At 46.9% G+C, this 15,675-nt stretch overlaps 1 protein-coding gene across 3 annotated transcripts in view; it reads right to left on the bottom strand.

Annotated features, from left to right (window-relative positions):
• Dnhd1 (dynein heavy chain domain 1) overlaps positions 1–15,675 on the bottom strand; it is a 73,618-nt gene that overhangs the window by 21,591 nt on the left and 36,352 nt on the right. For 2 of the 3 annotated variants that reach the window (XM_070035202.1, XM_070035203.1), the window contains exons 13-16: positions 12,910–13,067; positions 12,325–12,450; positions 11,950–12,226; positions 9,969–10,054 (exon numbers count right to left, since the gene is read on the bottom strand). In XM_070035202.1, coding sequence (XP_069891303.1) covers positions 10,023–10,054; positions 11,950–12,226; positions 12,325–12,450; positions 12,910–13,067 — 593 coding nt within the window. In that variant the 3' untranslated portion in view covers positions 9,969–10,022. Of the gene's footprint in view, positions 1–122; positions 3,010–3,126; positions 3,225–3,736; positions 3,863–8,344; positions 8,553–9,013; positions 9,109–9,855; positions 10,055–10,156; positions 10,285–11,949; positions 12,227–12,324; positions 12,451–12,909; positions 13,068–15,675 lie in introns of those variants that run through there. The other variant, XM_070035204.1, reaches the window with a different exon arrangement.

The raw sequence follows: 15,675 nt of genomic DNA, 5'->3' as shown, positions 1-15,675 counted from the left end.
TTGACCATATTACCTCACTTCCTCTGCAGTTCCCAATGCACTACAGAGCCCATGCTTCTGGCTCCAGGCATTCCCTAATCCCCTCAGGCCCCCATGTCAGGCCAGCTCTTCCGTTTTCCTACCTGAGCCATATACACTCTTTTCTTCATAGAGGCGCAGGTGAGAGTCAAGCAGACCACGCAAGATGCGGGCCAGGCTGGTAACTTCAGCTACACCTGGACAAAGAGTCTGCTCCCCGTGTATCTGCAGCAGAGAGCCAGTCCCTTTGCGGGCAAGAAATCGGAATGTGGCAGGCACCAGAAATTCAGCCATGTGGTTGAGCTCAGTGATTGTCGGAGGCTGCAAGCGGTAGTCACGGGGCAGGGATGCCATCAAGGTGCTAAGCATAGACTGCCACGTCTGTCCCCCCCCACACCAGACTAGGGCACACCGGCCGACTACTGTGGGGGACATACCTGTGGCATCTGCCACCTCCAACAAGAAGAAGGTACCTGGTGGTCGTGCTATTTGCTGACCATTGGGGAGGCTAAGCTGGGGAGGATTACTCAGGAGGCAAGTGATGGAGTCCAGCCACGCCGAACTAGAGGCTCCATCACAGACGATCCAGTGCTGGATTCCTACCCATTCTTGGTTGTCTTCTTTTGCTGCCTTTCTGTTACACCGAGGGGTTGCACGAAGTAGCCTGGGGAAAATGCCATGGTGCCAACAGGGGCCCTCTAGCCATCCTAGGAACTCCTGGGAGTTGAGCGTGCTAGGATAGAGGTGAGTAATTTCCACAGGTTGGTAGCCCTGGGTGGAAGTGCTTTCCATGGCTGCCAGCCGATTGTGGATCTTAAATAAGCTGCGCCAGCAAGTAGTCTTGCCACTGCCTGCAGGACCCAGGAGCAGAACGCCTGAGGAACGGCTCAGGGCCTGGCTGAGCTGCTCCAGGGACCCCAGAATTTCAGGGCTGGGAAGCAAGCTTACCTGCCGCAGTTCCTCCACCACTAATGACTTCATCAACCTGTGGACCATAGGCTCTGCCAGCATGTGGCTAGCATTTGGGAAGACCCCACACAGCAGCTTGCGGAGGTTTTGGAGGTGGAGCTCGTCAAGGATGCTGAACAGTGGTGAGTGCAGCAGGGCACGCAGTAGGACAGTCTCCTCCACAGAAGTGAATCTACCCTGGGACTCCAATTCCTCCTTGGGCTCATTGAGCATCTGGATTGCGTCTTCCAGGATCTGCTTGAGCAGGGGCAAGCGGCAGGGCAGGGGCCCAGATGCCAGCTCCTTCTCTAGGGAGAAGAATTTGGATAGGCGGGCAGCCAGGCGGGAAGCATCTCGCATCCCTGCACCCAGCAGGGCCAGCTCGGCTACTCGTTGAAGGTCAGGTAGTGCCAATGCCACGGGCCGCAGCAGCTGGTGCAAGTTGGTGGGTATAGCAGGGCTCAAGGCACGCATGGTCAGAAAACAGCCATAGCCTCGGCGCATGGACACATGATGCTTCTCAAAGAGGCCACTACCAAGGAACTGGGGTTCAGTAGGGTTTATGGTGCCCATGCTTCGGGAAGCCTGTTGGTACAGAGGGCGATAGAGGTTTTGCAGTTCAGCCAGGTGCTGGCCCAGGGCAGAGAGCAAGCCAGGAGGCAGGTGATGGACTGCCTCCAAAAGCAACCAGGCACCACACTGCAGGGCGCCATTCAGGTAGCTGCTCAGACACCTGGCCTCTATCTGGGGCAAGCAGAGCATCATTACCAGCTGGCGGCCCAGGGCCCGGGCCAAGCTGTTTACCATTTCTGTCTTGCCTACACCATTAGAACCCAGTAGTGTCCCACAGGCTACCTGGTCCAGGGCCAATATTAGACTCAGCACTGGGCGCTCAGGGAGCAGGCTGGGTAGAGGCTCTACTCTGGGACCCATATACTCATAATTGTATACGATGGAACGGCCCAACACATCGACCCAGCATGCAGCTGGTGACAGAGAGGACTCAGTTGATACCACTGTCTTAAGATTCTGCAATGGACTTTCGGGAATCAGGTGAGGAGAACCCAGGTGATACTTGAGTTGACGAGCCCAGTGGAAGTCCTTCAGGTCACTGACCTGGTGCTTCTCTAACAGCTGGGCGATATCCCGGTGACTTATTGCCATGACCAGCAGGGCACTGAGCAGGCTGGCCTGGCGGGCAGAGGGCACGAAGGTCTTTCTGCCCTGGGAGCTCCTCCGGACTCTCATAAATTGCACCAGGACTTCGACTTTGTGTATGTGCATGGGAGTCACATCGAGGGCCCCTGATTCAAGCAGAGCCTCCTCCATCTCAGCCCGCCACACCACTTCCTCTGCTACCAGTATACACTGCCATGGGAAATCCTGGGCTAAATCTAACCAATGTTGAACATGTTGCTGCAGGGGCAACCTTCTTTGCTGAGGCAGTTTCTTAAAGACCAGGAATGAGCTCAAAGCCAGGCGAGCGGTGACACAGTCCTGTAGCAGGGACACCAGTGTGGAGCGCAGGTATTTCTCCAGAGTGGCTAGCCACTTGGGGATATCTGGATACAGGGGTAAGGACTCCTGCAGCTTCACTTCCTCTCCACCTGCCCCTCGCACAGCAAATGTCTCCACTCGAGTCTTTCTACTTGGGATTGACTCCTGGTCGTGGTCATGAGTATTTTTCTCATCCATCAGGTGGGATTGGAAGCTTACTGTGTAGACATGAGGAAAGCAGCGCTGTACCCATGGCTGGGCCTCATACGGTTCTAGAGGGGTGGCCAGCAGGGCCACCAGCTCGCTGTTACTGAGGAAGAAAAGGCGGGGGAAGCAAGCACATACCTCATACAGCACACTCTCCAGAGCCATGATGATGCTTTCCAGCTCCACCGACCCTGACTGCAGCAGCTGTTGTAACTGCTGACCCTGGAAATAAGGGCTCCTCTTGGCACTGGGCAATATGAGTGACAGCACCAGGGGGTCAGCTATGGAGATGTGCATCAGGATCCGATACTGATCATCTATGGCCTGGAAACGAGCGTGCTGTGGCAAAGAAGATGGTAAAAGTGAGGGCTAAAGGGAAGCGGCAGCTTTCCCCTCCTGCACTGAACCCTGCGATTCAGGAGCCCTTGTCCAACCTTGGAGCAACTCCCTTCCTACCAGGTCAGCATTAGGAAACTGAATCTTCATCTCATAGAGAACTTTATTCAGAAAAATCCACTTCTGCTGGAAAGTCACCCACGCCTCCAGCAGGGCACCTGTGTGGGCAGCCGGAACAATACTAGATGACACACTGAGGTTCTTGCTTTTGCAAGGGAGCCTGAGTTCTTGGGTCTGCCCCAGTAGCCCAATACAAATTCTCTGCTCGAAAGACCCCAGGGACCTTATTAGGGGAAGTTATTACTTTCACTGTCAATAAAGATCTAGTCACTTTATACAAAGAAATAGCAGGCTGGGAATGTGGCTGAGTGGTCGAGTGTTTCCCTTGCATGCATGAAGCCCTGGGGTTCAACTCCTCAGTACCACATGCACAGAAAAAGCTCGAAGTGGCACCGTGGCTCAAGTGGTAGTACGCTCGCCTTGAACAAAAAGAAGCTTAGGGTTAGTGCCTAGACCCTGAGTTCAAGCCCAAGGACTGGCAAAAAAGAAAAAAGAAGAAGTAGCTCAGAAGGAGGTCCTCATTCCATCCTTCTATCCCTCTCTTTCCCATCCCTTGGAACCCTCCCAGCTCAGGTCCCACCCAGCAACCCATCGACAGGCCTGTGCTCACTCAGGCTATGCATGATGGTCACCCACTCCAAAGCTGTTTTGTGTAAGTCTCCTGTCTTGTGGATAGCCCGCATCTTGAACAATGTCTGAAGACTATCCTGGATTGAGTCTTGTAGATTGTTGTAGTCTGAGGAAGAAAAAGCTGAGCTTTTAGTTACAACTTAGTTGAGCTGTCAGTCACAGCTTAGTTGAGCTGTTATTTCATATGCAGCAGGAAAGAGTAGACTAGTGTGACCTTTTATGGGAGGCAATTACAGGGATCTTGACACCCCTCTATCTTCAAGGACTTCATCGGCCAACATAGTAGATTCAGTGGAACACTAGGGTCTTAAATAGTAGGAAAAAAAAACTTCCTCCAGGTACTGTGGGCAGACTCCCAACCAGTTGATTTCCCTGGCTAGACATTATCAGTACTCATCAAATTTCACAAAATTCCTTTGGAGAAATAGAGCCTTCATCCTGGGAAGAGGGCTTTCATGGGTTTAAAACTCTACATAATATTTCTATGGCAAGAGTGCCCATTCGGGGATGAAAGAGAACCCTGGTGGAAAATCAAAGACCAAAATTTTCTCTTACGATATCATCACTTGGCTTTCTGGTGCTGTTTAAAGAGTCATCTCAACATTCTATATGAGATTAGTGCTGGGAGGTAAGTGGAGAAAGTAAGTAGAGTGGGAATATTGGAGAATTGAGAGAGAAGACCGGTCCTGACAGATTAAGATTCTCCCAAAACCCTCTGTTGGAGAGAAAAATGCTCAGTATCTAGCTTCCACAGAAAAATACTTGCTGCTCTACTAAAAAACAAAAGTACTGGAATTTTTAAGCATCTCTGTCTATCCCTTTACACTGTAAATATTTACATGGTCCTCTTCATGTGAAGAAGCAAAAAGGCCCATCTCTTGTACTCTAAGGGATGTGAAGCCGACCACAATCCATACAACTCCTTGAGAGAATGATTTGGGGAAGGCTATGCATAGATTGTATTAACTCTCAATCAGGATACAAGCTATGGCTAACAGCAGGTTATATACAAAACACATAGTTGGACTTTCCTTTTCACGCATGTTCTTGTTCTCATTTTGTTAAGAATCTAAAGAGAGAAGTACGGATCCCTAATCCTGACACAATCTGCCTTCCTGGGATAAGAGTTAAATACATAGTTTCTATCATCTTGGGCTCATTTTGGGTGAATGAAATTGTTATCTTTGTGATGTGAGGACACCATAAAACTTGGTCTTTGACCAACATATCTAAGGAAAAGGAAGCCTGGCACACAGAAGGGAGAGAAGGTATGGGGAGAAAAACCAGCCACATGAAGTGTTTGGTGCAAATGGAAGCCTAGAGACAGAAGGAAAAACTTGGAGCAAAAATGGGGAAAAGCTATAAGCTTAAGTAAAGATTGGGAGGACTCAGTCTACCCAGCCTGATGTCTGAACTCAGAGACAGATCAAGGCAACACTATCCAGAGCCTGTACTCTGTACTATGATTCTTTGTTCTTTACTTCTAGTAGCCAAATTATCTATAGATAATGCAGTAGTGGAGACCAAGTAGAAGCAGATCTGCAAAGCTGGAGAATCAGGATCAAAACTGGGCAAAAAGATCAGTGTAAAATATACTCATGTGAAAAATGAAAGAGGATGTCCTTTTGAGTCTTAGTGCAAGCATTCACTGTGAAACCCAGTCTTAGTGTATATTGGTCAACACCAAAACCTAGGAGTCCTTAATAAGAGAGATATGAACAAGGAGTCCCGATGTGAACAAATACCTGAAGAAGACATTCCTAGCCAAACATTAGACAAGGAGAGGTGACATGGATAAAGAGTTTGAGTGATGAAAACCATCCAAATTAGCGTTGAGAAGTCATATACTCTGTTCCATGTCAAAGTCAGATCATTTCATTTTTCCCAGCTGGACTTATGCAGAGCATTAGTCCATTTACTTTTCTTTGTGCCACACTAGACTAGGCCACTATTGGTTTTCAATTGGGTTACAGTCATTTCTAATTTGACCCTCCAACCTTCATTCTTTGCCTCCCGTTAGCTTATTCTCCATATTAAACTAAAATCTGAACATTTCCCTTTCCCTTTTATGTGTTACTGAGGTAATTCTTAACATGACCTATAAGATAGCATATGTCCCATTTCCTCTTCCAGTACTCTTTGGGCTGCAACTCTGGTGAATTAGAAGCTCTTTCATGAGCATTCTCTTCTCTTATTATAAAATATACTGACTGTGTTAGTCAGACTGGGTCAGAACACATGACATATACAACTTAAGAGGGGAAACCTCAGAGGTTTTAGACCATCGTGGCAGAGAGGGAATGATGGATCAGAACAGAATGCACCACGGTGGCAAGGAAGTAAAGAAAAGAGACCATAGCAAGATAGAGCCCAAGAATATGTACTCATGGATCTACGTTCTTCAACTGGGAGCCATCTCTTACTTTTCACCATCTCCCCAAAGTGGCATCCTATTATGGATCCATGTAAGGATGAATCCATTGATTAGATCAAGCCACCAGGATTCAATCACTCCCCAAAACTCATCAGCTGGCAACCAAATCTCTAATACAAAAGCCTATGAGAATACTTCAGATTTAAATCCTAAGAATTCAACTGAAATTTATAAATCCCAAACTATTCTTTACAAGATCCAAAACATTTTTGCATCCACTAAACTGTCTTCTTGCCAAGGGACAGATTGTGATTTCAAAGCTATTTGTGAAAGTTATATCGTAATTTGAATGATAAATTTTTAATATGGGTAGGAAAAGAGTTGTTATGTCTGTGGAAATGATAGAAGGGTTCAGTAAAGACTGTTACTACATATAGACAACCCAGTCTTATTAAGTGGGGAAGTTGTAATAAAAACTTAGAATAGTGCTAGGCGCCCAGTGGTTCACGCTTGTAATCCTAGCTACTCAGAAGTCTGAGATCTGAGGATTGTGGTTCAAAGCCAGCCTGCGCAGGAAAGTGTGTGAGACCCTTATCTCCAATAAACCACTAGAAAACTGGAAGTGGCACCATGGCTCAAATGGTAGAGTACTGTCCTTGAGCTGAAGAGCTGAGGAATACACCCAGGCCAGAGTTCAAGCCCCACAACCAACAACAACAAAAAATTAGAATAGTTTTGGACTCAGCTAACTTTGTGTAGCCAACTTGCTTTCCAACCTTACTCAAATGAAAGCAAAAACAGAAAATAGAAATGAATGAATGAATGAATGAACTTGAATGAATGGAAAATAGAAAACAATGAATTACTTCAAGAAAAGTACTGTGGAGCAACTAATGGGCCTCAAGTCAAAGCAAAGCTCTCATTGTTTTAGGACAAAAAGTAATATGCATATGTGTGTGTGTGTTTAAAGCTAAAATAAAAATATAACAAATGCATCTTTCTCTTTTTTTTTTTTTGGTAGTATTGGGGTTGGAACTCAGGACTTTATACTGGCTTGGCAATAGCTCTACCACTAATGTATTATACTTCCAGCCCTTTTCTGTGCTAGTTATTTTTTGAGACGAGGGTCTTACGTCCTGCCTGAGAATGCGCCCCAGCTGTGATCCCCCTATTTTAAGCTTCCCACTGTAGTTGGATGGAGACAGCCAAGTGCCACCATGCAACACTTGTGTTCTGGTGACATCTTGTGGACTTCTATGCCTGGGCTAGCTTAGAATTATGTTTCTCCTGATCTTAGCCTCCCAGATGTGAGCCACTAGTGGCTGGTTGAATACATCATTTTTATTACTATTTACTAACATTTGGACTCACTGATTGGGTTTCAATTGTGTTAGATAAAAGAATTTCTCTTGTACTGGAAATTCGCTGACTGTACCAGCTTTTATGTTCTTTATCTGGCAAACTCCTAATCTTTCAAAAGTCAGTTGCTCCTCTGATTCTTTTTTTTTTTTTTTTTCTTACCAGTCCTGGGGCTTGAACTCAGGGCCTAGGCACTGTCCCTGAGCTTCTTTTGCTCAAGGCTAGCTCTCTACCACTTGAGCCACAGCGCCCCCTCTGGCTTTTCCTGTTTAAGTGATACTGAGGAATTGAACCCAGGGCTTTATGTATGCTAGGCAAACACTCTACCACAAAGCCACATTCCCAGCCCCTGATTCTCCTTGATCCTTTGAGCTGATCTCCTCTCTGAGATTCTACTGTTCCCAGTAAGTGCTTCCATTGGGCACTCATCTGTATGTTATTGTCTGTGCCTGACTGGCCTGGGATTTTCTAAGTGGTGAATTCTATCTAAATCTCAGGGTCTTTGCCTTTAGCACAGAGGAAACTGGCAAATTTAATGGGGGAAGGAATAAAAGAAGAAATGAGTGGGTATGCCATAAAATTAGACAGCAGGGTAGGATCCAGAGGACAAGAGCATTGAAAGGTGAAGAAAAATTACCCTGTAGAATTTCTGAGCACACTCCAAAGGCTGAACCTTTGCTGAAAGAGCCAGGCATCAGGCAGGAAAGAAAAATGGTGTGTGTGGGCGGGGGGGGGGGGAACTATCAGAACTATCAGATGGAGTTCTGGCTAAAAGAATTAGATCTGACAAAGCTTGGTGGATGAAAGTGGTACCCAGCCAAAGGCATTCACTGGGTCACAAGGGTTGAATCTCACCTGATAGGATAAAGGTGCCGCTATCCTTGCCCACCACCTCCCACTGTGGGCTTTCGAAGAGCTTCTTCTTGGAACGCTCTGAGGCTGGGGGCTCATAGGGCACATTCAAGATGAAGTTGAGCAGACGCAGCTGGCATGTCTCCCAGTACTGCTGCAGCTGCTGGAGGATCTCTTGGGTGTGCATTTGTTCTTTTTCATGCTGCCAGACCTGGAATGGCCGTGTTTCAGAAACCAGAGCTGTCTCGATGGCTCTGAGGATGTTTGGAGCTAGGACTTGAGTAGTGGGGCTGAGGCGCAGCTCAAGGGCCAGGTCTCAGGGTGGTGCTGGTCTCAGAGATGGAAGGAGAATGGGACCATCAGGCATCAATGATGGCCATTACTGGGCCCACTGAGCAGACACCTCAAGCAACTAGTGCTCCTTAGGAAAGTTTAAACGTTGAGGAACATCTGCTATTCTGTGTGTTCATCACTTTGAAGCTGCTACCCTCTTCCTCTCTGCCCCACCAGGGGTAGAGGTTACCTTTAGTCACATAGGGTCTAGAACTTAAAAAGATATTTAGATATTTAGGGCAGTTTTCCTAATCTCTAGGCAAATCAGCAATCAAGGACTGTGATGGGTTTTATTACTAGCTTGGACCACCCACTTCCCTCCCTTCCTGTGGACCCTACCTGTTTGATTCGATCTGAGAATTCCAGCAGTGGACACAAGAGCAGCTGGCCCAGTGTCAGGAGGTCCATATTGCGGATAATGCCTAGCCCTAAGGCTGGAGGTAGAAGAGAGTAAGTCACACCAGTATCCAGAATGTGACAAAATCCAGGATAGATTCCAGAGCTCAGTGCTACCTTAAGCCAAGAACCAAGAGGGCAGCTCCAACTGATCTCAGAATATAACCTAGAGCCCGAAACTCAGAAGTTAAGGTCCAGGATTAAGACCCCAGCCTCAGCCCATATCCTATCAGCAGCAAGGATTTGTCATGGTAATGAGGAAGGTTAGAATTCTCTTTTGTCTCTGTAGGGGAAAGGAGTTTAAGATATATGAGAGCCAGGAGGCCCCTGTCATCCTAGCAACATAGGAGAAAATCTGAGGATCAAAGTGTGAAGCCAGTCTAGGCAAGCAAAGTCCATGAGACTCTTAATTAACCAATAAAACCTGAAAGTGGAGCTGTGGCTCAAGTGGTAGGGCTCTAGCCTAGAGGAAAAAAGGCTAAGTAAGGGACAGTGCCCAGGCAGGCCCTGAGTTCAAGCCCAGTACTAGCACAACAAAGAAAGGAAGAAAGGAAGGATGGGAGAGAGGGAGGAAGGGGAGAGAGGGGTGGGGAGAGGAAGGAAGGAAGGGAGGGAGGAAGGGAGGGAGGGAGGAAGGGAGGGAGGGAGGGAGGGAGGAAGGAAGGATATGGGCAAAAATGGGAAACAAGTGAAGAGCGTTTCCAGCAAAAGCAGGGAACTGCCTCATGGATTGTTCCTAAACCCATTCCTGCCCTCCCCCGTCCCCTGACTCTACCCAAACATACCTCGGAAGAGGGCCTGGCAGCTAAGGCTCTGAGGGTTGAGGCTGCTGAGCTTGGTGAGCAAGGGCAGACAGCTGCGAAACTCCTCGAGCACGCGCATGCAGCGCTGCAGCACTGGGCTGTGCATCCCCAGGGTCGCGCTCAGGCGCGCTGCCTCTGTCAGCCAGGCATCAGTCTTCTCCTGGGCCATGGACAGGTTGAACTGCAGGTGGAAGGGCTCACTGTCAGTCCAAGACCCTCCCTGACCCCCACACCTGCAAGCCTCCCCCTCCCCCAGTACAGCTCCCAGGAGGAGTGTGGGCACCTTAAGAAAAGCCATGCACTTCCACTCGCTGAGGTTCTCAGAGATGACTCGGTAGAGGTGCCAGATGCGCTGCTGCATCACTATGGGGCGGGTTCCGAGGATGGGCAAAGACATACCACAGTCTTCCCCTGTGGGATAGGGCTGGCTAAGACCCAGGCCATTCGGAGAATGCTCTGTCAGGAGCCCATGACAGAAGAGAGGGCCTAGACAGTGATGTTGCTGCTGCTGCTGCTGCTGATGATGATTGGGGGAAGTGGGGGGAGTATATATGTGTGTAAACTACTGAGCTCAACAGCAATGCTAGCAGAGCCCATCCAAAAGGCAATTATTCTGGGGAGAGAATGTCTGGGGAAATATGGTGGCACGGAAAGGGAAGGGTCCCCTCTGTCTCTCGACTGCGGCACAGAAACACCTTTGTCCTATGCCTTTGCCCATCCGGTTAAGGCCTTTGATTAGGGACAGTGCCCAGGCCCTGAGTTCAAACCTCCTGACCAAAAAAAGAAAAACATTTTTATCCACCTATCTAGCTTTTTTCTAGACCACCATCTAAGATACTACCTAATTTAATTTATTATTTATTGTCTTTCTCCCTAAGTGAGAGTATCAGATACAACAGAAGTTTTTCTGTTTGCTCATTGATGTACCTCAAACCTACTAACAGAGCAAGCATTCTCAACAGGTATGTCAAATGGATGAATAAACAATGAACGCAACCCATGGTAGGAATGAGATGTACAAGACACTACATTGAAAACAAACTTTACAACTTCGGGGGGGGGCAGGGAGGGAGGAGTTGGGGAGGTTGGGAGGGAAAGGATGGTAGGGGAAAAACAAAGGAGGGGGTAACAGTGCTCGATAGGAAATGTTCTCTTTACCTTACTCATGTAACTCTAACCCCTCTGTACAGGATCTTTACAATAAAAAATATATATATTTAAAAAAAACAAATGAATGCAGCCCAAGGGATGTGTAGACAGATAAAAATGAAAAAAAAAATAAAAAGCTGTGGCTCATGTAAGAGTAAATGATAAAGCAGTGTGTTTACTGTTGGTACTTATTTCCCCTTCTTCTCACAGGCTTCTACATTAGCGCTTAACCAATCATTTTACAACCAGTGTTGAGATATATGCCTGAAATAATAGGTGATCAATAACCCCTTGCTTCCCTACCCTTAATATAATATCTGAAATATACAATATATGAAGGTTTTGTTCTGATGTATACACACACACACACACACACACACACACACACACACACACACACACACAAATATACATATGACTTTTTGCTTTTAAGATACTAGTGCTCTACGATTTGTCATATGCTTAACCTTTTCTCTTTAGCTATTTTTCAGATAAGGTCTTGTTTGCCCAGAGCTGACCTCAGATCATGATCCTCTTACCTCCACCTCCCCTATGGCTGGCACACAGGTATGCACCATCATGCATGGCTTGTTTTTCGGTTTAGGGGTCGAGGGTCTGTGGTACCAGGGTTTACATTCAAAGCCTCACGTTTGCTAAGCAGGTGCTGTAACACTCGCGTCACAATGCTTGGCTTGGGACAGGATCCATGAATTTACACAGGCTGGCCTCAAACCACAATCCTCCAATCTCCATATTGCTGGAGTTACAACAGTGTGTCAGCATTCCCAGCTTATCCAGCAATCAGGGGAGCCATGTGATTCCTGAGGCCTACTTAGGGTCACAGGGGACAATGGAGCCTGAGTCCCAATCTTTATCCCAGTTGGAGACTATGACAGGGCCACAGTAGAGGGGGGGGGTCATTTTTACCAGTCAATGTGGTGTAGGTATAGTGGAGTTCTTTGAAGTATCTGCTGGTCTTCTCATATTGATGCTCCAGAGAGATGAGCTGTAGCTCAGTTTTCCTCTGAGCTTGTGTAGGGTCCATGAAGGGACCAGTCAGGGCCTTGTCAAGCAGGCTTTCCAGCTCGGCCAGTGCTGTTGCCATCAGCTGTTGCAGCTTAGGCAGGATGGAATGCTGCTTGCTCAGCAAGAACTCGGAGGCCTGGCTCTTCTCAAACTGAAATGTCTCCCACATATCTAGAAGCTGGCGAGGGAGGAGAAATCATAGGGTCATGAGTATATGTGGCTTGGGGAAGAGGGGGAACAAAGAGGAGTGGGAGACATCGTGACCTATCCTCTCACCGAGATGTCCAGTGCCTCATTCTCACTGCTGAATACATTAAAGTGGTTGCGGATGAGTTCATGGAGAGACCGGATGTATTCTGTTCGTGTTTCCAGCTGGTTGTACTGTTCACTGGCTTCACTCAACTGCAGGGGTTACAATGTGAGACACCAGCACCCCCACAACTCTGCCTGCCCATCCCTTTTGACCCACCCCCAAGGGGAGGCGCCACACCCAATCACAACCTCTTAACCAACTGGGATCAGTGGCAATCTGGGATCAGATCTCTTCTGACCAAGGTCTGTGAAAGCAGTTTTGGTGGCTCCCACCAGCTGTCACCCTGATAGGTCAACATAGCCCTATCTGATTGGCACAGAGAGAAGAATCATATCTCTTAAAGCGAGATCATTAGTGCAGCCTCCTGACATGAGGAAACCCAGGGCCGTGTGAACAAGGCAAGACTTCTCAAGTGCAGATTGATGTGTGAACAGGGTTTAAGAGCACCAACCTCACTGAAGCTCAAGGGAGATGGGAACCGAGTGTACTGAGCCTCTGGACAGGGTGGGCCCTGGGTAAGCTGTGGAGGCCGGGCGGGGAGAACCCACCTTCTGGGAGCATCGTGCAATGGTGTGAATGTCTGAGCTGATGGTTTGGAAGACTTTCATGAATTTGCTGAGCTCGGACATTAGTTGCTTACTGCGTTTCCAACACTCGTCCTGCACCTGGGCAAGAAGGTCCGTCCTAATGTCGTTCAGCCTGGATGCTGGAGACAGGAGAGTCAGGGGTTAGAGGGTGCACAGAAAAAGGGAGGGGGGAGTTTCTGGGTGGGTTATGGGTCCAGAGTAGAAGAAGGCTGATGGGGGGGGGGGGCGTATCAAGAACTCTTTCCCAAACTCATTAAATGCCGGCTGCACCTCTGCTCAGTTTCCAACAAACTGCTTCACACTTTGTGCCCAGTACATGGAGTGAATGAGCAAGGGCTGAGTATAGTGGTGCTGTACCTATATTTCCAGTTACTTATGAGGTGGAAAGTAGAGGATTAAGATCCAAGGCCAGTTCAGGCAAAAAGCCTGAGAAAAACAGCTAACTCAGAAAAACAACTAAAAGCAAAAAAAATGCTGGAGGCATGGTTTAATGGGCAGAGTACCTGCCTAGAAAATGCCAAAGCACAAGATCCTTATATATCCCCCTGCACCAGAATCAACTCCAAATGGATCAAAGACCTTGGAGTTAAAACAGACAGAAAACATTACAGGATGGAATAGGAGAAACCCTAGGTCTCCTTGGCACAGGCTGAAATTTTCTTAATAGAGACACAGAAACACAACAAATCAAAGAAAGGTTGGAAATGGGATTGCATGAAATTGTAGAGCATCTGCATGGCAAAGGACATAGCTAGCAAGATCACTAGAAAGCCCACAGATCGGGAGAAGATCTTCACTAGCCATATAACGGACAAGGGTCTCATATCTAAAATATACCTGGAACTCAAAAAATTAAATCCCCCAACAACAAATCCTCAATAAATGCCCAATAAACAAGTGGACTAAAGACTTAAAAAGAAACTTCTCTGAAAGGAAAGAAGGATGGCCTATACACACATGAAGAAATACTCAACCTCCCTAGCCATAAAAGAAATGCAAATCAAAACAACATTGAGATACCACCTCACACCAGTTAGAATGGCTAGAATCAAGAACTCTAATAACAACAGATGCTGGAGGGGATGTGGACAGAAGGGAACTTTACTGCATTGCTGGTGGGAGTGTAAACTTGTTCAACCACTTTGGAAAGCAGTATGGAAGTTCCTCAAAAGTCTCCACATAGAGCTCCCCTATGACCCAGCAATCCCACTTTTGGGCATTTACCCAAATGTTTACAAACAAGATCATACTAAAGCTACCAGCACGACTATGTTTATTGCAGCATTATTTACCATAGCTAAGATATGGAACCAACCCAGATGCCCCTCAGTAGATGAATGGATCAAGAAAATGTGGTATATATACACAATGGAATTCTATGCCTCCATCAGAAAGAATGACATTGCCCCATTTGTTAGGAAATAGAAAGGCTTGGAAAAAATTCTATTAAGTGAAGTAAGCCAGAAGCAAAGAAACATAGGTCCCATGGTTTCCCTTATTTGCAATAACTAGTATATGTCTGAGACAAGCAGAAAAAGTCAGATATGTTGATGTTAGTTGAAATGAACCCCAAGATAAGTATTCAAATGTTTTTTTCTTTCATGCGATTGTTTTTAACATATTTATGATTTTTTTGTTGCTTTGTATGTCCCTCCCCCATGGTATAACCCCTGCTTTCATTGTATTTGATGTCAGTATAATTTGTGGAGAGGAAGGGAAAAAGCAAATAGTTTAAATAGGGATTCAGGAGGACCCATTGCAACAATGAGATGTACAAGTTGTTATATTGAAAAACGAACTTTACAACTTTGGTGGGGGGAGGGGAGATGGGAAGGGACAGGAAGGGGAAACAAAGGAGGAGGCAACAATGCTTGATAAGAAACATACTCATTATCTTGCCCATGTAACTATAACCCCTCTGTACGCTATTTTCGTAATAATAAAAAAATAATAATTTTAAAAAATGCCACAGCACGAATTCAAAACAAAGTGAATGAGAGAAACAAAGTTTTCTCACTAGATAGGAGCAGAGACATGTTTATACATGAGCAATCGGGAGCCCAAAGCGTGGCATATCACAGGGACTGGGAGCCTGAGAAGTCCTGGCACGCTGTCCTTCCTTGGAGGAAAGGACACTGGAGTTGACTGTGTTGCGTAGTTTAGGTTGTGTTGTGTTTGTGTGTTTCCCTTTTGTGGTGCTCTTGGGGCTTCACCTCAGGGCCTTCCACTCACTCAGCTCGTTTGTGCAGCTGGCACTCTTACCACTTGAGCCAAGCCTCCAGCTTGCCTTTCTGCTGGATAATTTTAGAGGTGGAATCTTACAGATTTTTCTGTCCAGGCTGGCTTTGAACCGTGATCCTCAGGATTTCAGCCTCCTAAGTAGCTAGTGTTACAGGTGTGAGCCACTGGCACGGAGATGCCATGTTCATGAACAGCAGGTGCCTGAGGCAGTGTGCTAGTTTCCTACTCTTACTTTCTCTCCTCTAGCAGAAGAAATAGAAAGAAAAGGGTATAGTCTGACTTTGGTTTTTGTTTTGTTGTTTTGAGACAGGGTCTCGCTGGCCTTGTAGAGCTAGCTTTGGACTCACTACATAGCCCTCAGGCTGGCTTCAAACTTAAAACCCTCCTTTCTCTGCTTGCCAAGAGCTGGGATTACAGGTGTTCACCACAATGCTCAGCTTGATTTTTGCATTTAAGTATTAAAGGAAATCTGCTCAGGTGGGTGTA

The sequence above is a fragment of the Dipodomys merriami genome, unplaced genomic scaffold (assembly GCF_024711535.1).
Source record: "Dipodomys merriami isolate MVZ:Mamm:240054 unplaced genomic scaffold, mDipMer1.0.p SCAF_25, whole genome shotgun sequence".
NCBI lineage: Eukaryota > Metazoa > Chordata > Mammalia > Rodentia > Heteromyidae > Dipodomys > Dipodomys merriami.
This window is presented reverse-complemented; position numbering and strand designations above follow the sequence as displayed.